The sequence below is a fragment of the Barbatula barbatula genome (genome assembly GCF_947034865.1).
Source record: "Barbatula barbatula genome assembly, chromosome: 10".
In the NCBI taxonomy this organism is placed as follows: domain Eukaryota; kingdom Metazoa; phylum Chordata; class Actinopteri; order Cypriniformes; family Nemacheilidae; genus Barbatula; species Barbatula barbatula.
The window spans coordinates 23,666,595-23,694,453 of record NC_136773.1 but is presented as its reverse complement, the minus strand read 5'-3'; the positions used below and the strand labels follow the sequence as shown (position 1 = coordinate 23,694,453).

At 41.1% G+C, this 27,859-nt stretch overlaps 1 protein-coding gene across 1 annotated transcript; it reads left to right on the top strand.

The window, feature by feature from the left end:
* Window positions 1-5,058: 5,058 nt before the first annotated feature.
* On the top strand, window positions 5,059-27,672 carry prtga (protogenin homolog a (Gallus gallus); the record flags this gene model as incomplete). The annotated part of the gene is made up of 19 exons (XM_079466407.1): window positions 5,059-5,125; window positions 6,459-6,758; window positions 13,944-14,088; window positions 14,234-14,367; window positions 14,449-14,745; window positions 14,832-14,991; window positions 15,858-16,105; window positions 17,457-17,621; window positions 18,248-18,553; window positions 19,136-19,324; window positions 21,421-21,516; window positions 21,608-21,794; window positions 21,948-22,075; window positions 22,248-22,418; window positions 23,546-23,683; window positions 23,881-24,004; window positions 24,079-24,214; window positions 24,302-24,397; window positions 24,731-27,672. 19 exons carry the CDS (start codon window positions 5,059-5,061, stop codon window positions 25,058-25,060), a joined length of 3,417 nt encoding a protein of 1,138 aa, XP_079322533.1. The 3' UTR covers window positions 25,061-27,672.
* Window positions 27,673-27,859: the final 187 nt, after the last annotated feature.

Below are 27,859 nucleotides of genomic sequence, written 5' to 3'. Positions count from 1 at the left end.
GTGTGTGTGTGTTTGTTTTGTGTTATGTGTCATTTATGCATGTTTGATTTGCATGTGTGTGCGCGTGTAATTTGTGTGATGTGTGATTTGTGTGTTTGATTTGTGTTATGTGTCATTTATGCATGTTTGATTTGCATGTGTGTGCGCGTGTAATTTGTGTGATGTGTGTGTGCGTGTGTAATTTGTGTGATGTGTGTGTGCGGGTGTAATTTGTGTGATGTGTGTGTGCGGGTGTAATTTGTGTGATGTGTGTGTGTGTGTGTGTGTAATTTGTGTGATGTGTTTGATTTGCATGTGTGTGTGCATATGTGATTCGTGTGTTTGATTTGTGTGTGTGTGTGTATGTGATTTGTGTGTGTTTGATTTGTGTTATGTGTCATTTATGCATGCTAGATTTGCATGTGTGTAATTTGTGTGATGTGTGTGTGCGCGTGTAATTTGTGTGATGTGTGTGTGCGCGTGTAATTTGTGTGATGTGTGTGTGCGCATGTAATTTGTGTGATGTGTGTGTGCGTGTGTAATTTGTGTGATGTGTGTGTGCGCGTGTAATTTGTGTGATGTGTGTGTGCACATGTAATTGGTGTGTGATGTGTGTGTGCGCATGTAATTGGTGTGTGATGTGTGTGTGCGCATGTAATTCGTGTGTGATGTGTGTGTGCGCGTGTAATTCGTGTGTGTGATTTGTGTGTTTGATTTGCGTGTGTGCGTATGTGATTTGTGTGTGTGTGTTTGATTTGTGTTATGTGTCATTTATGCATGCTTGATTTGCATGTGTTTGCGCGTGTAATTTGTGTGATGCGTGTGTGCGCGTGTAATTTGTGTGATGTGTGTGTGCGTGTGTAATTTGTGTGATGCGTGTGTGTGTAATTTGTGTGATGTGTGCGCGTGTAATTTGTGTGATGTGTGTGTGTGTGTAATTTGTGTGATGTGTGTGTGCGCGTGTAATTGGTGTGTGGTGTGTGTGCGCGTGTAATTGGTGTGGGATGTGTGTGTGCGCGTATGTGATTTGTGTGTGTGTGTTTGATTTGTGTTGTGTGTCATTTATGCATGCTTGATTTGCATGTGTGTGCATGTGTAATTTGTGTGATGTGTGATTTGTGTGTTTGATTTGTGTTGTGTGTCATTTATGCATGCTTGATTTGCATGTGTGTGCGCGTGTAATTTGTGTGATGTGTGTGTGCGCGTGTAATTTGTGTGATGTGTGTGTGCGGGTGTAATTTGTGTGATGTGTGTGTAATTTGTGTGATGTGTGTTGCCTGTGTAATTTGTGTGATGCGTGTGTGTGTAATTTGTGTGATGTGTGTGTGCGTGTGTAATTTGTGTGATGCGTGTGTGTGTAATTTGTGTGATGTGTGCGCGTGTAATTTGTGTGATGTGTGTGTGTGTGTAATTTGTGTGATGTGTGTGTGCGCGTGTAATTGGTGTGTGGTGTGTGATGTGTGTGTGCGCGTGTAATTGGTGTGGGATGTGTGTGTGCGCGTATGTGATTTGTGTGTGTGTGTTTGATTTGTGTTATGTGTCATTTATGCATGCTTGATTTGCATGTGTGTGCGCGTGTAATTTGTGTGATGTGTGTGTGCGCGTGTAATTTGTGTGATGTGTGTGTGCGGGTGTAATTTGTGTGATGTGTGTGTAATTTGTGTGATGTGTGTTGCCTGTGTAATTTGTGTGATGCGTGTGTGTGTAATTTGTGTGATGTGTGTGTGCGTGTGTAATTTGTGTAATGCGTGTGTGTGTAATTTGTGTGATGTGTGCGCGTGTAATTTGTGTGATGTGTGTGTGTGTGTAATTTGTGTGATGTGTGTGTGCGCGTGTAATTGGTGTGTGGTGTGTGATGTGTGTGTGCGCGTGTAATTGGTGTGGGATGTGTGTGTGCGCGTATGTGATTTGTGTGTGTGTGTTTGATTTGTGTTGTGTGTCATTTATGCATGCTTGATTTGCATGTGTGTGCGTGTAATTTGTGTGATGTGTGATTTGTGTGTTTGATTTGTGTTGTGTGTCATTTATGCATGCTTGATTTGCATGTGTGTGCGCGTGTAATTTGTGTGATGTGTGTGTGCGCGTGTAATTTGTGTGATGTGTGTGTGTGTGTAATTTGTGTGATGTGTGTGCGTGTTTGATTTGCGTGTGTGTGTTTGTTTGTGTGTTATGTGTTATTTATGCATGCTTGATTTGCATGTGTGTGCGCGTGTAATTTGTGTGATTTGTGTGATGTGTGTGTGTGTGTAATTTGTGTGATGTGTGTGTGTGTGTAATTTGTGTGATGTGTGTGTGTGTGTGTGTGTAATTTGTGTGATGTGTGTGCGTGTTTGATTTGCGTGTGTGTGTTTGTTTTGTGTTATGTGTTATTTATGCATGCTTGATTTGCATGTGTGTGCGCGTGTAATTTGTGTGATTTGTGTGATGTACATGTGTGTTTGATTTGTGTGTGTGCATTTAACCAGCAGGTATTATTGAAACAATACATGTAAATACTGTTGATCTTCTTGAAATACACAGAAGTATAATGACCCTACTGTGAACAAATAATAAAAAGCATCAGATAAATGGATGGATGACGATTTTAATGGTATTAATAGGAATTGCATTGACTTTAATTGAAACTATGATGGTCTTAACTGGCGTTCTGTTGGTGTGATGTTATCTGTCGGATGGGAACCAAGTTGAACACCATTAAATCCAACTGGGAAGAGACCCGAAACACATTTTGAGTTTTGTAATGGTAAGCAGCTTATGGTGTCTAAAATGAAAATCATTTGAATTAGTAGCGTTTTATTTTCAGCAGGGATATGAAACTATATCAAATATTGTTCAGGAGTAACGAACAGTCTCGGATCAGACCAGTTTTTAACCTAACATGCTCGTATGTTTCCAGCCTTACAGAGATGACAGTGTTGCTGTTCTTCTGTACTTTTCTCTTCCATCCATCTGTCTTCCCACTTTCTGTCACCCCATGTACCCTCTTCCCATACCTCAACCACAAGGGTCAGAGAGGCGTGACTTCCTGCCAGAGGGGCGGGATTAATAGGTAAGTGACAGCACCGCTGCCCAATGAGAGCAGCTCTTGTAGAACGTTGTCTATTGTATAGACTATTGTATTGTTTTATTGATCAGATTGCCTTATTCATTAGCATATTATCTGTTACATCTGTGTATCTGTCATTAAAAAATGTTACATCACATCAATACACACGTAAACATAATCATTATTGCGATTATATTATTATGTTATATCATATTTAAGGACATCCGAACATATTTTAAACAGAATTTTGTGCATTCTTGTGTATCAAACACAAGTTGTAGGACCTCATGAATAATGTCAGGCAAGATTTTTCGACATTTGAAACTATATAAAAGTTGATTAAAAATAGCTACTTGAATTTAAAACCTAGTAACAGATACAGCTTTGTTTTCAATGACTTTTTGAAACTGTGAAGTATATATCAGTAAGGTTTGACCACCGCAGGTTTTTCAGAGCGAGGGGAGCTGGTGTGATTGGATGTGAGTGAGGTTGATCGTCACACTTTCTGTGTAATTGCCGACTGTGGGAAAGTGAACTCTCCTGATCTTCTCCGCACAGATGTATTGTTCTGCCTGACCTCTAGTCCGAACTGAGCTATTGTCCGACTGGTCAGAGCGTCCAGAGGGATGCCAGAATAGGCCGGGAGAGTAAAGGAAAGAGGTCAGAGGAGGGGAAGAGGTCGCACTCCTCCTCCACAGAACGGAGAGAGTGAGAGAGCAGATCAATATTTTTCCTTCAGTCTGCAGCTGTCGCGGGGAAATGTATCGATACTGGGCAGAGATAGGATCCATTTTATCACCTGTCTGATAGAACAAGCTGTTAAAACTAATCTAATGAGATTATCTGTCGCGTGATTTACTCCAAAACACCAAAACCTGACAATTTGATCAAACATCAGACAAGTAGACGAATAAACCTTTTAATAGGAAAATTAAACTCTGTATGTCTACGTTTACAAATGTTGCAGTGGTTTCAACTCACTTTAATCTTTGACAAGAGTAAAAACCCTATAGATTAAGAGTGTGACAAACTTTTACCACGATCATTAAACAGGTTCAATTTATGACACATTATTTATATAATATGCACAGAAACAGAACCCATGAAAACAAGTGTATGTAGTGTAGTGATGGAAGTGAGTTGTTTAATGGATTGTTTTATGTTTTTAAAAACCCTGTTTACAATATCCATAATAATTTTTTGTACCACTGTCATTGTGGCATAGTTTGTTTGTGTCCTGTTTGTTTTTACATCCGTCTTCTTCACTCCCAGGCATTAGTTATCGAATCAACCAAAATAAAATCCCTTTATTGTCACTCAACCGTATATGCAAGTGCAACAGTAGGTGAAAAACTTGGGTGCAGTGCCGACCAACATGGCCGTATGACAGAAAAGTGACAAAGATTTACAATACTACAATAGACAATTTCCTGTACGCGTTTACAAAATAAACATTACTGTACAATTATTTAACCACGAATGACACGGTATTTACATATAACTGCACTGCAGCAAATGCACACACAATGTGCGTATTGCGTGTATATTTAGAGAAATTACTTTAAAATAAACCCACCCTTAAAAATGTAATAAAAAAAGTGCGAGACGCAACCCATGTTTTTCTCGTTTGTAAGAAACAACTCCTGTTATCACAACTCGGATAATAGTAAAAGTATTAAAAACTGAAATATTTGACATAAATGTCCAAGAAATAATGACTGTTTGTCTTTTCTACTGTTTAATCCCAATTCTGACAAGAACAAACAATTGTATTTGTTGTTATGAATTATAGTCATTAAATAAAAATCTGTTTACTGTGACGTCAGACTACACGTGAAGCGCGATGGCTCTGGTGCACGCTTCCGAGGGCGGAGGGATCTCTCGCGCTGTCTGAAATGAGCCGCGTCACGTGTGTTCGTCCGCGTGAAGTAGTGCCAACCGCTGACCGCTGCGCCCGCGTGACTTTAGCCAGATGCGCGTGAATCTCTAGTCCGCAGCCCACGGGCTCAGTCATGCTCGTACTGCCGGGATAAATGGCGTCTTTTATAAAGAGATTATACCAGCGTTTGCTGTTTCTCGCAGCATCTCTTTCAATCTCAGGTAAAACGAGTTTATTTCACTTTATTTCTAGCAAACTGAACAAAGTTGTGTGTTATGCGGTCGTCTCGGGGGTTTAATGAGAGCAGTAGAACAACTTTAAAAAGTAGAATTGACATCGATTAAATGAGTGTTCAGACTGTGATCCACTTCTTGTGTCTGTCATGAATGCTAGTATGTAAAAAGTAATGTAGGTTTTCTGTATCATGTGTACATCAGTCGCGTGGAGTGAGTCACGTCACGTCACGCAGATACAATGTATCGACAATGTTGCTGATGCTGAAGTCACGTGCACTTGTTATACTCCTTCACTTCTGATCCTTTAAGATGTGTCGAATCATAAGTTGAAAGTTTGTTGTACTTTCCCTCACATCTCTTTATCTACTGGACTTGTGAGAGATGATGATTCAAATCCTTTGAAAGTCTTGAGCATTTAAAGTGGCACTACACCCAAAAATGAAGATTCTGTCATGAATTCTAGTTGTTTCAAACATTGTTGGGTTGAACACAATGAGAGATATTTTGGAATAATGTGAGCAACCAGGTCTGAAGCACCATTGACTGCCATAGTAGGAACCACATAAATGTCAGTCTAAAGTGCCCCAGAACTGTTTGTTTTCCTACATTCCTCAAAATATCTTCTTTGGTGTTCAACTGAACCAAAACATTTTCATTATTTTTGTGCTTCAGAACTGTTGGTTGTTAACAATATTTCCAAATATCTCTCTTTGTGTTCAACCGAACAATGTTTGGAACAACTAGAAGGTGAGTAATTCATGACAGAGCATCGCTTTAAGTTGAATCATTTATAGGTACACAAATAAACAACTTACTCCTTACACATCACAGCCTAATAAACTAATAATATTCTGTATGCTTGTGTATAATTCTTGCTTTAACCAACAGATAAGATCAAGTATTGTAATGCTTACTCTTAGAATCTCATAACATTGAATATTATTAATACCATGCGATAAAACATGCAGCGTTCACTGTTATAAACTGATATTAGCGTTTAAATGATGTTTCTGTTAAAAGAATATCTTCGATTGACTGTTTTTATCTTCATTATTTTGATGTCTCTCGACTCTTGTCATGGTGGTCTGCTAAATGTCTTGTGAATTTCATACTGGCAATAAGAGCTGAAGTGATTCTCTCTAGCTTTGACTTCATGAGCCATGAATGAAGGGATTACAGCGAGCAATCCATCTAGTCAAATATGATTACAGGAACTCAGAAGATCCGCCTGCCACTTGTATTCATCCACGTTTACCTTAAAACTGAGTAAAACCACCTCTTTATTTCACATCCTGATTCATTTCTGTTTGTCCTGCAGGTGTGTTGTGTTTTAGCGAGCTGTTTTTTATGAGGGAACCACACGATGTGACTGTAATCCGGAGGGACGCTGTGGTTTTGGACTGTCAGGCCCACGGCGAGGCTCCGATCGCCATCCGATGGCTAAAAAATGGAGGAAAGCTTATAGAGACGGAGCACATTTACCCGCTCGCCAACGGATCCCTGTTCATCTCAGAACCGGGGAGCCGTAAAGACAAATCAGATGAAGGGTTCTACCAGTGCCTTGCCCAGAACAAATATGGATCTATTTTGAGTCAGAGAGCACGCTTGACTATCGCAAGTAAGTTTCACAGGAGGATGTGCCATCGTAATGCCACCCAATATCTGTCAGTGTGCAAATGTGATTAAATCAACTACAGTGACATCAGAGGAAACACAAAGCGTTATCACATCTGATGTAGACAAGCCGTAGTTCACTCATGATCAAAGATTCGACCAATATCACACACATGAACGTATCTGACACCTTAGTTCAGCAAACACACGAGGGGTCATGTATACTGATACGGTAGGTTTGTGTGAGGGTCAGGGGATAACTTGGAAACCCAAAGTGTGTCTGCTCGAGATCTCACACAATCATTACATCGGAACTCAAGCGTGGTTGACGTAAAGGTCAAAACAACATGTACATTATTGAATGATACAGATATCGCTTTTGCTAAATGTCAGATGTGTAACCGTGACATCTGAGATATTATTTGATGCCATACAGTGAAGTGTGTTTATGAAATGTGTTGACTGAAGATTTAAAAACCCATCACTGGTGGGGTGAAGGGTCTCAGGCCTGTGTGTGTGTGTGTGGGGTCACGGGTGTGTTAGTTAGAATGTGTCCATTGGTGTGCAAATGAAGCCCGGCAGGTTTGAAAGCCTCAGTTTGTGGAGGTCACCTGTGCATATGACCTCTGTTCACACAGCCGTGCCTTTATATCAGAGAGAGAGAGAGATTGTTTCTGTGTGTGTGTGTGTGACTGAGTTATGAAAGGGCGGATTTGATGGCAGTAGGGGCTTTTTAAAGACCTCTCCTCCTGAGGCCATGCGCCGTGCTGCGCTGCTTCAGGACAAAACTTGAGCACGGGAAGTGACTGTTCCTCTTAAGTTCTCACCGCCAATAATCAAGACCAGGATACACGGCACTGATGATCACTTTATAGATATATACTTGGTGTTTCCTGATAGCATTAAGAATAAATCGAGATTTCTGAGAAGATTTGAACACCGTCTCACGTTAAACAATCAGACATTACATAAACCGTCTCTTTAAATGATCAATTCTAAATGATCTGAATGATGCATTAGTTTTAGCTCTCTTTGCCATTTGTGTCTCTGTTTGTCCTAAAGGTTTTCCTCAAAGATCTTTTAGTCGTATTTGATAATTTTTTTTACATATTTAGTTTTTATCTGCTTGTGCATGTACAGTCATCGTTATGTTCTAGTTTTTGTCAAAATATTTTTGTCAATCATTGTTAGTTCGTAGAACTTCTCAAGTTAGTCTAGTCTAGAGAAAGTGTGATTGCAGACATTTAGACTCCGTTTACTTTTTGAGGGATAAGTCATCACACGCAAAACAATTTCAAAAAATCTAAAAACAAATCTAGATGCATTTTTTTGTCCGGCACAAGCACTGTTTTCATTGCACCCGAGTTGAGTTGGTGGTCTCCGGTCGATTGCTTTCTGCTCCGCTGGTCTACAGAATCCAGAAAAGCTTTTTGTCCTCTTCTCCTTTTCTTCTTTGAGAAGACTTTGCCCCCGACTGCCCCGACCACAGAAGGGGATTTCTTTAAGGGGCATTTGTTTGGCCAGAGCGGGCTGGACAGGACATCTGCCCCCTGTCCACTAATATGTGAGGAGTTATGCAAATGAGACGAGTGAAATAGTGAGGTTTAAAGTTGAAGGTTTAGTTGAAAAGGACATTCCAGAGGTTGTTCTGGTTTTATGCGCTGATGTTAAAATGTTTTTTAATGCTGTGTGTTTGCAGATTTTGTGAACAGTGTGCGTTTGCCTTGGGCTGTTGTGTGTGTAAGATTAATGGTCCACATGTTCGTACCCTTTGACCTCTGTGTTTCTACTTACCTCTTCTCAGAGGCGATATCCTTCACACACGTTTACTTCTCTGAATGAGGACACACCACAGTGTCCTATTGTTTTCACATATAAAAATACCCATTACAAAAACTACACACTATTCTAAACTGAAAACTCTGAAAGAAAACTGTTTGCATGTTAAGGATAAAAATATACATATATCATTGACTTCATTTAGAAACTTATTAACTTGTATTATATTATATATTAACTTATATCGGTAAACCAAGATTTTGCCCACTTCCTGAAGACCCGGAGAACTGTTTAGTAAACCTAAAATGACTGTGATCAGAATTGGGTTTTAAGCACAAATGTAAAAGGTTTAGGGAATTGTAAAGGTTGTTTCACAATTGTTGTAAACGGTAAAGATGTGGCTTTTAAACTGAATGAAGAAGCAGTTGTTTTTGAGTTTGTATGTATGGAGACAGATCCAGGGTCAAAGGTGGTCGTCTTTAGCAGTTTAAAATGAGAAGCATGTTTGAGTTTGTGTCTCGTGTGTGGTGGTTTGTGTTGGGAAATGGCCTCTTTTACTGAGTCCCTGAGGTCCTCTAATGTCTTCCTAGAAATTCTTAGAATTTCGGCCGACGATATTCCCATTTTCTTCCTGCGTGGGATGCCTGCGTGCGGTTGGGCATAGTTTGACTTTTATCGGTTCAGATTCTGCTAATCGATATACGGTTTAGGTTACAAGGATTTATTACAATTTGTATTAACATAGTTAACCTGGACATATCATTGTTAGACTGTAGTTCCCATAATGAAACTAGCGTAAATAACACAGTTACTATAGTAAAAATGTAATTCATTTTCATGAGGGCTTTTATTGCGATATCAGCAAGTTCTGATAATGTGCACGCAGGAGGAATTTAATTTCATTTAAAAAAGGTTAACCTTTCGATTGCTTTTCGATTCCCAATTCTACCCGTGTGTGAAAAAGTTGGCACCAGCGCATCGCTTTGATCTGTTAGGTTGCCAACCCCATTTAGGCCTTTAAATGTCGAACTTCGTTGGGGATTTGTTTAAATCATTAACCCAAGTATGAGCAGAATTCATATTTATTTATAATTGTTAGATTTTCTAGCTGTCATCAATATCCAAACAGACAAACCTTGAAATGTTTGAGGAATCTGCATCTCTTCACACGACTTCTGTCCTTTAGTGTGCAGCGTGAAAGGTTTCCATGGTTTCCTGAGCGGTGGTCTGAAAGGTCAAAGGTTGCTTTAAATTGCTCAGCAGGTTGTGTGCTGGGATACGGCACAGAGGAGTCAAATATTCCTGCTAACCCATCAAAACATGCACATCAGCTCTGCTTTTTTTGGTCACATTTTGCTTCATTATTTTACTGAGCATGTCACAATGCATTCTGGGATTGTTTGGTTTTAGAACAGATGGTTAGTCTACATGTATTTGATCACATATCTTTATCTCTGGTTGACCGTTTGACCCGTCAGAACAGACAGGACACAAAAGCTGTGTTGTGCCGGAGAGGAGCGGGGTGCCTTTCAGAGCTCAGGGGGCAAATAAGAGTTTGGGCAGATTTTCCTGCCCCCTCGGCAGCTCCCCATCAGGCGAAAGGCCAAAGGGCACAGTGAGAGGTCTCGAGCGCAGCCTGCGGTTGGAAGGAGAAGTGCCGATCCAAGGTTTCTGATTGGCTGGCCGAGGGGGCGGTGCTCCGGGCTTTTAAACTGTCCTTCTGGCTGGACGGAGCGTGATTGATCTGCGGAGCTTTTGTGTTGCTGTCTTGCGTTCACGGGTGAGGCATTCTTTACCTCTGCAGTCATTTCTTTAAGGAGTGTAAGAGAGCGAGGTGAGGTCAGGTCACCACACGGTTTATCCACAGTGGGCACGCTGAATTATGCATCCGCTGATAATACCTAAAAACTTCTCGAATGGCCGTGGCATTAAAGATGAATTAATGGATGAGCTCTTCCATTACAGCTGCATCAAATGCACGCCGAAGGCTTTTATATTGTCAATTATGCATGGAAATGTGTTCAATCATCTGCTTTTAAATAATGTTTTTATGAGCTTGTTTATGAGGGTTTTTATGAAGGATGATAATGTTGAGTGATGGATGTACTCTCTGTGCGTGTGTGTGTTTGCTGAAGGCTGAAATATCAGTGGCGTCTCTTATCTGCACTAAAAGATCCTTAAGGGCACTTATGCTCGTATTGCTTTACCAAGACAGTAAAAACACATGTTAAATTAAACAGAGGTGTGTGGGTTTGACCGTTTTTTGTTTTATTGAATGTTTGCAAAACATTTAAAAAGACCATAAAGAACAGTGACCATCTGAATGTGCACCTGATTCAGAATCATTTTTATTTCTCTTGAACTGGGATGATAAGTCTCGTAGTGAAAAGTTGACACCAAGGTTTTTTTCTTGTCCTTAAGGTGGAATTGAGATAGTGGCCCTAGAATTGCGGATCAGGCCCCTCATGTCGTCATGGGAACCATTGTCCCTGTCTGACCTGCTCGCTGACCTTGAGTGTACTGTGTGCTGATCCGCAGGCCTGAGTTTCAGAACATAAGAAAGCCATTATCAGAGAGGGTCAAACACAGAGCTAAATTCAACAAGAGATCTGTCCGTACATATTCAGCAGCTGTTATGGCATGTACTCATTTGATCTGGATGCGAACCCATGATCTCGCTCTACAGAAATAAAGACTATAACATTAAACCGGAAGTGAGGTTCTTCACGATGGGTTGAAATGTTGCTCTGGTCTGTTACTGGTGCTTTAGCTGGGATGAGCTTACTGCCGATCTGGATTTGTTGAGGTGAGAGGTCAAGCCAGGAATGTGACGGATTGACATCCTTTTGTAACGCTTGACTATTTTCTTGTTTTTAACACACTTAAAGTAGATTTTCATCCGTTTGTGATCTCAATTTAATTTAAGAACTAGATGTACCGCACTGGCTTTATGTTCTGTATGTTGTGAATCTATGACCATGATGCATCATCGTTGTGTCTCAAAATGTGAATCCTGTCATCATTTACTGCATCATTTTATACCCTCAGATTGTTCCCATGTATACATTTCTTATTTCTGCTGAACACAAAGGAAGATATTTGGAAGACCTATCAGGTCTCACACCTCATTGACTCCCATACTATTTATTTTCCCTACTGTGACAGTAAATGGGAGATGAGATCTGTTTGGGTTACTGACATTCTTACAAATATCTTTGTGTTCAGCAGAACACGTACATTTACTGTCTCTTTAAATTCGGGGTTGATATGATGGATATGATCTCTATGCTAATATGAGATTTATACTGGGGTCTGTATGTACAGCAGACGATTCATTGATTTCAGTTAACTAATTATTGACCACAGGCTTCTGTAGGGTGGGTGGTTGGTTGGGTTATGGAGGGGACGGGGGGTTTAATGGCTATTGTGGGTTTTATAGCTGTAAGCCAGAGAAGGTCAAAGAGAAAAACTGATGGCCTGTGGGGCAGTGTGAAGAGAAGTTAAACAAACATGAATGCCTGTTAAAGTCTCTACGATCATAAAACACTGTTTAAAGTGAACACTGTTTGCTTTAATGCTATATTGTGTTTACTTTCGCCGCTTAGTTTTACTTATGAGTGCACTAATAGTCGCATTAAAGGGAAGGGGTACCCAAAAAGTCACAGAAAGTTCTGAAGAATGTCAAGGCTTTCTTCAGTTCGGTTTGTGTGTGAAATAAAGTCACCACGTCCTGTGTGTTGATCCTTGAATGGTTAGAATGGAGTAAAGTAATAATTGTGTACATAACAGGCTTATACAGAAAGAGAATTTAGCAAACGGCAAACTTTAGAAAAGTGCAGAAATATATCTATGACATAGCACACATGTGTTATAACAGTGGTTCTCAAATAGTCTCGGATCAAGTGCCACCTTTAATAAAGTAGTTCTTCCAAGTACCACCTTATGACCGCCATAAAAAAACATATGAATAAACATTTGAGCCGTGAATCTTTATCTTTACACCTCGTCCTCAAATTATAATGTGTTCTTAATAATACAACCCCTTTTTTATTTACCAGCTGTTTTCAAACTAAAGAGCGTGTTTTTTCCCATGTTTTTCAAGCAGTAATAGTGGACACATACACTTTCTGTAGTGCACAATAAACAGGGCTCTGTAAATGACTTTTGGAGGACTCTGTATGGACTTGCAGAAAGACTACAAACTTATATTAAAGACAAACACTGACCAAAGAATATTTAACACAGAAGGTAAATAAATAAATGTACACTTACACAGAGTCTCACACTTTACTGCTGCGGGTCACTTCATTGATTTAACCTGGATATAGATGCAGACGCGCGTTGAATAAGCGCTTTATTGCAATAACAACAGCTTTAAACAGCGGTTCAAGTTCAGAAATGCATTAGAAACTTACTCGTCGGAAAAGAGAGAGAGACTGACTCACAAGCATCTTTCTGCTGTCGTTCTGTGTTTACACTCTTGTGGTTACATCCACCAATGAGAATAAGCAATCATTCATACAACTATTAAAATTGGATGTATTCCGTATTATCAATCATGTATTAAACATTTAAAATTGTATTTAAAATACGAAATGTAAATTCATATATCAAGTACAACTAACCAGGCGAACCACAGTTTGAGAACCAAAGTGTTAGAGAAAAGCATTAAGGTTACTTTGGACAGAGAAAAACATGCAGAATTGTGAGCAAAAGGTTACGCTTGCGTGATGTTTATTTAAAGCTTCTTGCCCCTTTTGGGTTAATTTGACTCATTAATCTCTAGTGACAGAGTAAGCACGAGTACAAGATCATCTTACAACAACCAAACCTCTCTCGCTCTCTCTCTCTCTCTCTCTCTGTCTCTCTCTCTCTCTCTCTGTCTCTCTCTCTCTCGCTCTCTCGCTCTCTCTCTCTCTCGCTCTCTCGCTCTCTCTCTGTCTATCTGTCTCTCGCTCTCTATCTGTCTCTGTGTCTCTCTCTCTCTCTCTCTCTCTCTCTCTCTCTCTCTCTCTCTCTGTCTCTCTCTCTCTCTCTCTCTCTCTCTCTCTCTCTCTCTCTCTCTCTCTCTCTCTCTCTCTCTCTCTCTCTCTCTCTCTCTCTCTCTCCCCCCCCCCCCCATCTGTCTCAGTATCAGTTTATGTGTGTTTTATTGGCATGAAAAAAAAAATCTGTGTATTAGTGCAAAGAGTGAATGAACAAGAGGAAATTACAAAATGATTTCTACAGCTCTTTTCACAATTATGCTTTGTTGAAACGCAGCTTTACAGTAAATACAAGACATTTAGACATGTACGCATGTTTTGATCGGTATGACCATGGCTTTGCAAACATAATGCTTTACCAACTGATCTACCAAAACACTCTGCACTTTAAAGATGAACATTTATTAGTCAATTTCTTTCTGCAGGTTTATCAGCCTTTTCTCAACAACCGTCCTCCATCACTGTTCCAGAGGGATGGGTTGCCAGATTCAACTGTAAAATCACCGCCACGCCCCCACCAATCATCACATGGGAGTTTAACCGAGTCACTTTACCGCTGGCCACTGAGAGGTATGACTCCGCCCATCAACACATTAACCAATGACTCTTCCTTTTATGTAAACTATGCCTGTCCTATTAAACAAACGTAGCGTTTATTTTTCTGTTAAGGAGCATATAAAAATAAACATATCTCTTGGTTTATATCTTTATTCAGAATCGCAGTGCTGCCCGGTGGCATTTTGCAAATTCAAGGAGTTGAACAGGAGGATGCTGGAAGATACCGTTGCGTGGCGACCAACATCGCCAGTCGCCGCAAAAGCTCAGAGGCCGTGCTGATGGTGACTGCAGGTGAGATCCCTCAAATACAAACACAGACACAAATGTCTCATTTTAGTTTTTTTACTTAAAAATCGTTTTGCTGCTCCGTAGCTCCATCTTCCAGAGTTCCCCAAAGGCCTCTTATCGTCGCCGGTCCTCAGAATCTCACCGTCGCGACCCGCAGTAGCGCTCTGCTGGAGTGCATGGCCACGGGAAGCCCTCGCCCGCTCATCTCCTGGAGCCGGGCCGACCACAAGTCCATCGACGTTTACAACACAAAAGTTCTGGGCAACGGAAACCTGCTCATATCCGACATCAAACCTCAGCACGCCGGAGTCTACTTCTGCCGCGCGACCACACCGGGAACCAGGAACTTCACGCTCGCCGCTGCTAACATAACCGTGCAAGGTATAGTCTGAAAACAGTATGTCACCTTAGTAGTGAGCGCACTGAACAGCAGGAATATGTGTTGAATGTGTTGTTCTTTTGGGTAGCGCCTCCGTCTTTTGTGGAGTGGCCGGAGAGCGTGACCCGACCCAGAGCTGGTACCGCTCGCTTCGCGTGTGTGGCACAGGGCTTCCCCGACCCCCAGATCACCTGGCTGAAGAACGGAAAAACGCTTCACTCGAACGGACGCATCAAAATGTACAACAGGTATTGACGCGGCTCACGTGTAAAATCCACAACGATGAAGGCACAGCTACAGTAACGTTAGGCCCCGTTTGTTTCGGCCCTACAGATGATGCTCAAACAGGGTTTAGGACACTGACGTTATTCAGGGCTTGAGCTGGCTCATTTGTCCGCTGGAAACTCAGTCTCGCTGAATTATTCATGAGCCAGTTTCTGCAGAGACGCTTAATAATTCAACGCTTTACTAATAGTGTTTGGCTTGATTTTCTCTTTGATTTTCTTCTAATGAGTTCTCCTGTCTGCCTTTGTTATGGGATCCTGAAAGCAAAAGAGGACGTGGGGGATAAAGGAGTGTCAATAACAAGAGTTTAACATGTGTGATAAATGTGTCTGCATTTTACAAAACTCTGAGGAAACGTACTGGTCACATTTCACCTCCAGATCAGAAGGAAAATGATATATTACCGTAAATGAAAATAGTTTTTTTTCGATTGCCATTTTACTTTTAACTTCATGCAATTTGCACTAATGTCATTGGTGATTCTTATTAGATTCACATGAATGTAATGTAGTTTCATTGATATTTAAGTTTTTCCCTGCATAATATACTTGAATTCAGTTGTATTTATATAGCGCTTTTCACAAATTTGCATTGTTGCAAAACAGCTTTACATACATTAAGGTAGTGGAAAAACGAATTAAAAGAAATCGATAAATTACATTATTAATATTGCTATTTTCCTTGATACGATTATGATGCATTACAAAGTGATATCTGTTTAGATTACCATATATTGAAAACCGAAAGATAAATACATTTTTAAAAATATATATTTTAATAAGTCATCGTCATTGATTACACCACATTAAAATAATGTTTGTTTTTACAGTAAAGTGGTGATAAACCAGATCATTCCAGAAGATGATGGCATATACCAGTGCCAGGCAGAGAACCAGCTGGGTTCGGTTCTGGCCATGGCTCGACTGATCGTGGTGATGTCGGATAACCGTCCCAGCGCTCCCAGAAACGTTCGTGCGGACACCATGTCCAGTTCAGGCATCCTGCTGGCGTGGGAGAGACCCATGTACAACTCAGACAAAGTCATCGCCTATTCAGTGCACTACATGAAGACGGAAGGTGAGTGATGCAGTTTGTATTCAATTGTGAAAATCTAAATACTTTGCTTAGTTGATCTTGCTTATCCGAAGCTTACTCTAAGAATGACGTGAGTCGAAAGCTCAAACAGAGCCACAGATGCCCGGAGTCTAAAACACTTGCACCTTGTGGGAAAATCTCTTTCTTGTGTCCTGACAGCCGTTCCTCTCTTTTGAGCAAAAGTCAGCTCCAAGCTGAAATATCAAGAATCCTTTTCTGGTTTGTCCTTTCAACAAAACATTTGCAATTTGAGAAGCGCGTCCCTATAAAACAGCTGCCTGCCCGAGGAGAAAGAGAATAGAGAGAATAAGTCGAACAGGAACCCGTGTGAATAGAGTTAAATCTTTATTAGAAATGTTGGCACTTGTACGTTCTGTCCTTCGGAGTTCCAGGTCATTTATTGAAAGAAGAAGAATGGATAGAATAAAGAGAGAGCATGTGCAGGGCAGAAAGCGGCGGAAGTCATTGAAAAGAGTTTTAAGAGCTTCATTATTCTGAGTGTGTTCTGTTGCTCTCAAGGATCAAAGTCTCTCTCTTCGCGGTTCAGAAATTCACATGGCCACTTGGTGCTCGCAAGTTTTTCTTTCATATGAATGTCTGGATCTGAAGTGCTGTGGACTTGTGGGAAAAGCAGCGGGTGGAATTTGGCTTCTTTGGAAATAATTCACAGCCGTGTTGATGGAATTGACATGTGTCTTTATATAGTGCGGCCCGGTTCTGAACATCTTCACAGTTAAAGATTCATGTAACAGATTCACATTTATAAAGTTTAACAAGCAAATGAACAATAAGGATCGCATAGAATATGAGCTGTTGATTTCTAGGCAAAACATAAGTCAGATCTTATTTTCTTGGTATCTCCTAGACAACAATGAGGAGAGCAGATCCTGAATTTTCCTTCTCAGGTTTTCCTTCTAAGAAAAATAAATCTCAAATATGTTTCCTAGACTTTCAGAAGCGATTTATTTCATTTCTCCAATTGTCCTCATGTTTCCCAAGATCACATGTTTAGTCTGATTTCAGTGTGAACGTAAACATCATATAAAAACTCAAAACCAAGGTATTGAATAATGGATCGCACGTTAGGTTTAAGTTAAATTGACCAACATAAATTGAGAAAAGTTGCTCTCTGACTAAAACTAAAAGTCTTCATTACATTAGATATTGTTGAGTTTAGAGTTGTTTACTTTTAATAATAAATATTGGAGCAGAATCATTTAGTTGGGTTTGTTAACTTGTTTTCACTGTGACCTAACACCAAGTACTGTAGCGTGTTAAGAACATTCCTGTGTTGAAGGATTTAAGAAAGATTTGTGTGTTGGTGTCTCCGCAGGTCTAAATAACGAAGAGTATCAGATAGTTATCGGTAATGATACCACCCGTTACATCATTGATGACCTGGAGGCCGGGCGGAACTACACCTTTTACATCGTAGCGTACATGCCCGTGGGTGCCAGCCGCATGTCTGACCACGTCATACAACACACGCTAGAGGACGGTGAGTACAGGACAGTCACTGTACACTGATGTTTCATCATCTTCTTACCTTACTGGGGTTAAAAGTCCTTCTGAGAAATCACATCTTCAGACGTAAATCAAAAAGTGCCACTACTTCGGTCTGTGTCTGTTAGCTTTAATTAATAGAAGTACACCTATGCAGTACACTTTTTCTTCTGTAAGGATCGAGCCTTATCTTAATGGTCCAGTGTATGAAATTTAGCGGCATCTAGTGGTGGTATTGGGAATTGCAAGCAACGATTCACTCCACCCCTCTCTTTGGAAGCACTACGGCAGCTGACACAGAACTAAGATGTCGTTGCCTTTTCTCCACGTTGCCGAATGACATATTTAGGAAAGGCCCTGTAGAGCAGTTTGTCCATTTAGGGATACTGTAGAAACAACATGATGAATTCTGTGCGAGGTGACCTGCAGTGTATGTAGATAGAAATAGCTAATTATAAGGTAATTAAAACATAACGCTTCATTATGTAAGGTCTTTAAATATATTATATATATTGCAACACTTCATTATGTCTTTAAAGGCCTTACAAAATGAAGCATTGCAATATATATAATATGAGGTCTTAATAATCAAGTTAATAATCTCTCTCTCTCTCTTCTCAGTTCCTCTGCGTGCTCCAGAGTTGAGTCTCAGCAGTCGAAGCCCGACTGACATTCAGGTGTCCTGGCAGCCTCTCTCTCACAAGCTGAGTCGGGGTCGTGTGTCGATGTACCGTCTCTCGTACAGAACCAGCGCTGATGGAGTGATCGCTCAACACGAGATGCCGGGACACAGAACCCATCACCTCTTGAAAGGCCTTCAGCCCGACACCAACTATCTGCTCCGCATCGCAGCGGCTACCAGCGTGGGCTGGGGCGAACCATCCGCCTGGACGACGCACAGAACACCCAAAGACTCCAGCACTAAAGGTCTGTCTCAATACACACACACACACACTCTTCTTTCTCTCAGGTATTTTCTGCTGATATCATGTAACACAAATGCCTTAAGAAAGACGACAGCAGACTCTCTCTCGGGCTGATAATCTTGTTAAGCCATTGCATTTGTTACTGCGTGACCTTTGACCCCGCTCCTAACTCACATTGGAAAGGTTTCAGTCATGGGTTATAAAGCCCGCCAGGCCGTGAGCCTCGACTCGCGTATCGGATTCTGCCGGTCACCGGTGATCTCAAGCTTTTGTTAAACATACCTATAAAGATATACATTGACCAGCGGACGTGTGTTTCTTAAAGCTGTGAGGTCCCGTCTCTCTTATGGACTCGTGATAAATCTCAAGGATTTGCTGTTTTGATGGTTCTCAGTGGGAATCCGAGACATACGGCGAGCATTCCTTTTTAATCGGCACTCTGGAAACTGCTAATGTCCATCACATCACAATCTTTAAGGGTTGACCATCGCATATTGTAGATAAATGATTTGTGAGTAAGACTTGTGATTGGTTCTTATTGTGAGATTCCTTTTCTTATTGGTTGTTTATTGTGGTCCCTCAGTGCCCTTGGCACCAGAGCTCCAGTTGGAAACGCTAAACTGCACCACTATCACGGTACGCTGGAATCTCCAAGCGGGCGGCGCCGCTGATCTGGACGGCTACAAACTTTCATATCATGAGGAGAGTCAGCCAGAGGGACCCCCGACCCAAATCCCCCCACATCAACGCCAGCACACCATCGGAGGACTGGGTGAGTAGTACATGAAACAGTTCCACTGACTGCTGTGTGTGAGAGAGAGAGAAGAATCTGGTCCGAGTAAAAAAGCACTGAAGTGTCTTTCAGATATGTACATTTTTGGCTGCTCTTCCTAAACTCCACCCTCTCCCACCTGACCTCTGACCCTGCCACCCTGTGACCTGAAAGCTGGACAGAGCTCTGGCCTTCCCATGGTTCTCCGGAGGAGGATGCATCTTAACGTCACTCTCATCTGGGTCTGTAGTGTCAGGCCTGCTATCCCACAATGCTTTGCGTAACCAGTGGCCATCTGTGGCCAGAGAGAGGTCAGCCAGCTGGACAACAGCTGATATTCAAATATTCAAGCTGATTATCAATATTTGCATAAGGGATGTTGAGAATAAGTCATATCTGCTGACTGGACACTGGTTTTAATGGTTAGGATCGATTCAGTAGGTGCCAGTGGGACAGAAAAATCTGAAAATCTGATTTTAGCTCATGCGTCTTGTAAAGTAATCTCATGTTTGTCTCCTTTAGAGTTTTATAAACATTATCAACAATGAGTTTGGAGTTTGAGACGCTTCATCTTGATCGAATTTTTCGTTTCACTCGTATTTTGCGATTCCGCTTTCTACAAACGACTTAAGAAACCCGACAGCAGTTAACGTGACACATTTCAGAGTTCAGAATCATTATGGGATGGTTACTACAGTGATGTCGTGAGTGGTCTAATCTGATCAGGTTATGAAAAAAAGTTCAAGAACGTCCCAGACGTGTGTGTTTTTATGTCCTGTGCGTATGCTCCTCTCCAACCCTCTCTGCAGGACTCGACTTGCCCAGATTCCATGTCAGAGGTCAGAGGTCACAGCACAGATGTCAATCCCAGCCCCTTCCCCTCTCAGTGTGTGGTTAATATCTCCAGGCTATTGGATGAGAGGGATGTCGTCCCGGTGTAGTTTTAGGGTTTAAAGGTTTAGGGTGAAGCCACATGTGATGTGATACACACTCCAGATAAATCGTTTTCCCGTCTTTTACGAGATTGAATTAAATGTAAAACCCAGTTTTCTTTTCTTTTGTGTCTCGCTCCCCCTCTCCAAACACTTTCTTTATCTCGCTGTGTCTCTGAATGTTGATGGTTCAGAGAAAGAGGCTCGACTTGTGTGTCTGACCGTTGACCCAGGAGTTTTATCTGAATGTGAACTTTGACCCCTCACTACCTCCATGTAGACTCTTCAGTGTTGTGGGTCTCAAAGACACACCCTCAACACACCCACAGTCCAATCAGAGCAGGCCTGTGTCTTTGACCCCGCCTCCTAAGGGCCAACGCCACAGATCGCTTAAGTGTTGTGTTTAAAGTTATTAGATTCATCATCAGACATTGACATCTTGAAACTGTCCTACATCAGGTTTTTTTAACTGTAGCAATATTAGAAGTATTAGTTGTTATATATATAATAAAAAGCCAGAATGTTGTTGCTTGTGTAAACATTATGTTTGTGTCATTTGCGGGTTTTAAAGTTTGAACGGACTTACTGCCAACATTAAACTGAACTACAGAAACACGTTCAGACTGTTGTGTAGCGCCACCGTGTGAGCAAAAGTAACCGCAGTACAGTATGACGTCTGAGTCCTTGATTTCATTCATTTTCATTGCTGTAAACCATATTAAATAATAGTTATTTAGAATGATTATTTAAAAAATATTTTTGAGCAACAACAGACAAAAAACACGTTTATAGAAAGAGGATAGATGCTGATGATTTTGTGGTGAGTTACAGTGCTTCTGTCATTCAGAGGTATCTTTATGACTGACCTCTGCCTCTGTTTCTCATGACCTTTTGGCTCTTTTATTGAACTCATGTGTTCTGCTATTGAATGGGATGCGGCTGCTGGTCAGTGTGTGTGTGTTAAAGCCAACAAATGACAGATGGTTGAGCCGAAGGTGGATGAACACTCGTCTTTTGTGTTGACCAGCAGCAGCAGTGACCACAAACCTGCTGACCAACACTTTCAGCTCACACATCTGCTTCTCATCACACACAAACACATCTCAGATGCAAAAGAAACAGATTTTCAAATGTTAATTTCTTTTTTTTCTCCATGTGTGCCAGACCCCAGAAAGAAGTATCATGTTAAAGTGTTGGCATACAGTGTGCTAGGTGACGGATATCAGGCCGATCAGACCGTCAGCACACCTGGATGTGTTTGTGAGTTTCTGTTCACTCTTACACTTAAAGTTAAATGACGTACAGTCACGTAAGGCACAGTCAAGTTACGCCCGATGTGTTTATTTTGCAGCCGTCCGCGATCGTTTGATCCCGCCCCCTCCGCCGCCTCATCACGTTTACGCCCACAGTAACAGCTCCGCCTCTGTGTACCTGCACTGGGGTCGACCAGCCTTCACGGCGGGACAAACCGTCAACTACACGCTCCGCTGTAATCCCGTGGGACTGCAGAACGCCTCGCTGGTGCTCTACCTGCAGACGTGAGTAGTGAAAGAGACTTCTGAAAATGTGCACGGGGATCCCACAATGCGTTGCAAGAATTACGAGAAACAATGTGCGAACTAGGATTCCTGTTCTGTCTCAACTTAAAATGGCCAGAAGTTGAATTGAATGGCAAATGTTGTGTCCTGCAGTGATGCTCAGAGTTTGCTGGTCAGGGATTTGGATCCGAACACAAATTATGAGTTTGCCGTCCGTCTTCACGTGGATCAGGTGTCCAGTCCCTGGAGTCCTGTGGTTTACCAGCAAACACTACCTGAAGGTAAACGCGCACAGAACGCACTCCATCCTGAAGTTATCAAAAACGAGCGCTCTTTTATTTTCTAGTGTTGAAATATTTCCTAAAACCAGAAGTTTCTTTATGAAGCTAATACAATCAGTACATTGATATGACTAGTTAGTTCATGAATCCGTTTCTCTGTTTCTCCGCTCAGCTCCCTCTCACGCCCCTGTGGGAGTCAAAGTCAGTCTGATCGAGGGAGATTCAGCACTAGTGTCATGGAAACCACCCGACGAGCCCAACATCACTGTGACACGCTACACCATCCTGTACGCATCACGCAGAGCCTGGGCGGCTGGAGAGTGGCAGATCCTTCAGAGAGAAGGTGCTCCGATGCTTTTCATCTTTCATTGGAAATCAATATCTCATTGCTGCTTCCCTTTCATGTCCATGTTGACTGGGCATCCCACGATTATTGGTGTTTCCGGTGACAGAACGCAGAGACCAATCATAACACACACGTCTAATCCCCATCCCAGAGTCCTGCAGGAACTATGTATTCCTGTGGCCAAACCCCATGAAACTAGCATTCTAGTGCTCTCAGTATTTTTCCGTAATGAGATTTTGGCTGTAATACGGTCTGTTGGTTCAAATCCTCACTTGTGATTATCTAAAGCGTGCACGTGTCTTGAAAAAAGTAGCTTTCTAACAATTCTCTAAAAGGGAATGTAGATGTTTTACATTTAGTCATTAGGCAGACGCTTTTCGGCGCGACTTACAAAGGAGGCAATTTTACGCAATTTAAGGGGCAGAATGCGTGATGTCTTAAGGTGCTAACTTTAGCCTGCTAGCACTGAAATCATGATCCCACCCTCCATGCAAATCGCCTTCCATAGCCACGCCTCCTCCAAAACACCAATTCTTATCGATGCATGTACATACCTGTCCAAAAGAAACAAAGCCACCATGGTATCGTCGTTTATATCCTCCATCGTGTAAAAGCTGCACCGATGTTAATTCGAGTTTTACCTCTTTCGTTTTTTATATTTACTTGGTAAGGGTTCCTCCGGCTAGTCTGGTTTGTGCTTCTTTCCTCCGCTATTCTCTCTATATTGAAACGCCGACTGTGAGCGCTCTGATGACATATAATGTCTGCGTGAATTGGGTGCGCAGTCGGATGCAAATTGCATTGGATGAATATGTAAACAGGACCAGTCTCAACAAATGGTCAAAACATTCGGCCAGAATGGTTTTATTGGTCGATTGTTTCTTGGTCACAGACGACATATAAATACAAAACAATGTTAGACCACTATACTTTTTAATTGCTATCAGTGAAGAGATTACAAACCAGCATGACAAAAAATATTTCTGAACAGAATCATGCATTCTTGCCTTATAGTAACAAAAGTGCATCTTAAACGTCATCGCACATAAAATCAAATAAAAAATGCAACCGGCGTCGTTTAAGAAGTCGTTTTTATGACACTAACCCAGTGGTCTTGTCTCCAGGGAGCATCACTATGGCTCTGCTGGAGAAACTTCAGTCTGGTCAGGTGTACCTGGTGAAGGTTTCAGCATCCAATCAGATGGGAGATGGGCCGTTCTCACCTGCGGTTGAGCTGACTGTACACTCTGTGCATGCTACAGGTGAGTTTTGGTTATGCAGCTTCCCCTACGGGACACTTTAGACTGATAGAACCTGTGTAGAGCAGTTGCATGCGTTTTTTAAATATAATTAAAGCAAAATAAAGGGCACACATTAGTGGCAATAAAATGCACATTACACATTTATCATAAGAATTGTTGACTTGCATTAACTTAGTGTTTTAATTCCTCCCCTGCAGTGTTTTCGGACGGATTTTATCATCTGGATCAGCGCTCAATGGCCGGGATAGCGGTGGGTGTGTGTATCGCTTTAACCTGCATCATCATCTGCGTGCTCATACTGGCCTGCAGAAGCAAAACCAGGTAAGAGCTCACCTCGCACCTTCCTGTTTCAATGGTAAAACCATCACTGACTGGACTCATGCGTTGTGATGTAGGAAATCCTGCACTGCCAAATCCATCAGACAAGGAGGACAGACTCCGCCCACGGCTGTTCATCTGACCAATGGGAGTCAAGCTGAAAGTGTAGAGGTGATGATGCCCATGATGAGGGACCATTTCGTTGACGCGAAGGTATGTTTAAAATGACACGTCATAGAATAATCTTGAGCAGACGGTTCTTGTGGAAGTGCTCTGATGAAAGCATTTTAACATTATTAGGGAGGAACAAATCTGATCATTAACAGTGATGGTCCAGTCAAGCCCACCAATGAGAAGAAGAGAAGCAGATGGAGCTTCTTCAAGAAGGACGAGAAGGTATGAAAACATTTCTTATTGTTAAAAAAAAGTTATTGATTATTAAGATTTTATGTCATTTGTTCGTTTTCGTTTCGTTCCAAACATTTTCTTTACCGTAATGTGTTCTGATTATTCTCACAAGGTTCTAATGACTTTTTTGGTGCGTTACCTTAATATAATGTTTGAGTAAACATAAAGGACCAAATACAGCATATAATATCTACAAATCGTTATACTTGGATCCGCTTTTTGTTAAAGGAGCCAGAAACTATTCATGTCACGGTTCTCTTCTCGATAAAATGGTTCAAACAGATGGATCATTTCTCTGTTCTCTCGTGTTTGTGAACGCAGGATGTGAAGAAGGTCTCCAGTCCCTCTTACTCGTATCACCCGGGCACCACTCTTCTGCGTTACACCGACACATCGCCCGGATCTCCTCCCCATCAGCCGTCCTCTCTGCAGGGTCTGTTCGGGTCATCAGAAGGCAACAGCGAGGGCTCTCATTCCAGTGAGACGGGCGACTCTGGGCGTTATTCTAATGACGATATGGAGGGGTCCAGCAGCCGTCCGGCTTCCCTGCGGGACGAGGAGAGCGGAGACTCAGACCGTTACGTGATGGATAAAGAGCATCACCTCTGTGTCGAAAATGCAGAGGAAACCACACCGTCCCGACCGGTTTAACCCAAACCCAGAACTCTCTAACGCCCCCTGCTGCTTAAACAGACTACTGCGCAGTGTCTGTGTTTCTTCTCTCTTTTGTTCATTTGTTTGAAATGAGTGCGTGTTTGAAAGAAACTAAAATCTCACCCACCATGAATGTTTTTAGACGTCAGAATATGTTTCTGACGTTTGCTCACAGTGAGGATGGAAAGCTCACATTCTTATCTACCTCAATTTAACCATGATGAGATTTTCCTGCTCAGTATTTAATACCGGCTTACACATTCTTTCGTGCAGCAATAATTCTGCTATTTCTAGACTTTGTGTGTTTGTCCGTGTCAGTTTGTTTGTTTGTTTGTTTGTGTCATCCTGAAGTAGGGGGAAGCAACGTTGTATTTTCACTCAGGATCATAGTTTTATCTTCCTCAGGTATATAGACGTTAACATTTCCGTTGAATGTTTTATTTGAAGACGTTTGTTGACGATTGAGCGTTTTGTGTTGACGTCTCCACTCCAAAACTCAAGAGGTTTCTCAGGTTTATTGTTTGTGTGTTTTTGCTCTTATAGTTTTGTACTACCTCATTTGAATGTTTTGTTTTTTTAGGTGTAGTCGTGTTCATTTTCTGTATCTCAGGGATCAAGTTTTAGTTCATTTGAAGAGCCTTGTGTGTGTGTTTTATACCGTGATTGACAGGGTATTCTTGTGCTGCGCTGCTTATCCGAGGCCGCGTTGAATGTGTGTTTAACCTCTGTCATGGAGACATAGTTTTGTTTCTTTCTCTTTTCTATTGTTTAATGTGTGAAGTTACAGAAAACTGCTGACGTTGATGTGTTCAGCAGATGCCGATAGCTTTAATAACTGGCCTTAATGTATGAAGAGCTGAGCGATACGAGGAAGAGATTTATACGATTGCAGTCTGATGTTACGGAGTGAATGTTCTAAAAACCAAAGATAATAATCTAATGTTAAGTATACAAGGATCATAAATCCTCTAAAGATCTATTTTTCTTGAAATATTACTACTACTGAATATGTGTTTTAGTTACTTTCGTGCTATGGTATAGTTGAAGCCATTTTAGATTTAGAAACAGAAGTCTAGCACTTGTCCTTCAGATTAGTTTGTTTTGTATTTTGGTAGGTCACGCAACTGAAATGTGCAACGGTGACACGCCAATCATCCCTAAAACTGTTTGCTTCTTTCTTTCGTCTGAGCTGTTGGCTGGAGTTAACCGTGCTGCTTTTATGACCCGAGAGCCGCTTTGCCGATTTTACGACCTTGTGAAGTGAAAACGTGGTCAATCGACATTAAGACAATTGATGGTTTGATGCTTTCAGGGTGAATCTCACATAATAAGCATTGCATTTCTTAAAAAGGGATTTTTTTTTAAAGTGAAATTTTGTGAGTGTATTGCTATTTACGACAAATTACGTGAGACCAGACCCCTTAAACCAAATATCAGCTTCCCCCATTAGAATTTCAAGCTCAACGTGGATGTGTTTGTGTTGTACATGGAGATTATATGCAGAGAGAGATGTTATTATATTATCAATCGTCGTTCACGTGTGGCTGAAATTCTTCTCAATCAGGGGAAATTGATCGGTCTTGAAAGGCCGGTACATGTCAATCAGAGAGACACAATCAAGTTCTAAAGTTTTCATTTCAAACGCAAACAGCCTGAAACCAAAGATTGTTGTCACCGTTGCACAGAAGATCATTGTAGATTCGTTTCTATTTGCATGATGTTTATCACTTTCCTGAAGATTTTCTACTAATCGAAAGAGCCTCAGCTAACCAAAACCAGTGTTTTTCACAATTTTAATTGTTTATGACATTCAAGCAAACCAAAGATGATGGATTACAAATGTTTTTGTTTCCTTTTAACCCTTTCTCACTGGAGGAGAAATATTGTATTGTTTTTTGTAAGCTGGAAGTGTTTTTGAGGGTAATGCATATGCCCTAAATATCGACTAAATGTTTGGTTTGCTTTCCTTGTTAGAAAACTAAAAGCTTTTAAATCCGTCCTGAGTTAGTTTCCAGACCAGTGTGCCTGCTTAGACAGGTTTAAGATGGGTTGTTTAGTATAATTTGATGCTGGAAATGTTTTTATATGCATTTGTTGGAAATATCTTATTGTGTTATAACAATGTTAAACTGTTAAGTTTGCGTTGTGAATTTTCTTTGTGCAGGTGTCATTCTGCACATCAGTTTTACTCAGGAAAAGAGTATTACTCCGGTTTTATGCCTCTGTATATTCTGTACTGAAATGTGAAATGCACTTGCTTAGATTTCATTTCTGTTCTGTTGTGAACTGAAGTGAGACGCGAGAGCGCTTCAGAAACTCCTCCAGAAAGATTCAAGCAGTGAATGCTGGTTTCGACCGATCCTGTGTGTTCACTGAACTGCAGTAACGGCATCTATAAGCCTTCAATGTATTTCTCAGTAAACATTCCTCTTTTCATTCTTTGCTTATTGTGTCACAAACATGTACCGTGTGTTTATTGGGAGATGTTTTTTCCTGTTGAACAATACAGTGAATGTTAACATCATACATTTAGGTAAACCCCACCACAGAATGTTCTTTCTAAAGAATGATTTACAATTCAAATTAAATAAAAAAATGTTTATGGCTTATGTTATTAATGATGCATGTGAGTATTTTTGAGAAGTGTGGTATTATTTTGCTTTTTAACAAGTTTTCTGGTCTCATTTTGAATGGATTCCAGAATCCAATAGGCTCATTTAAAAAAACCTTTTTTTCCTGAAATCTTTATTGACAGGAAATAATATACAGTTTTGCTAAAACAAATTGTATATTTTT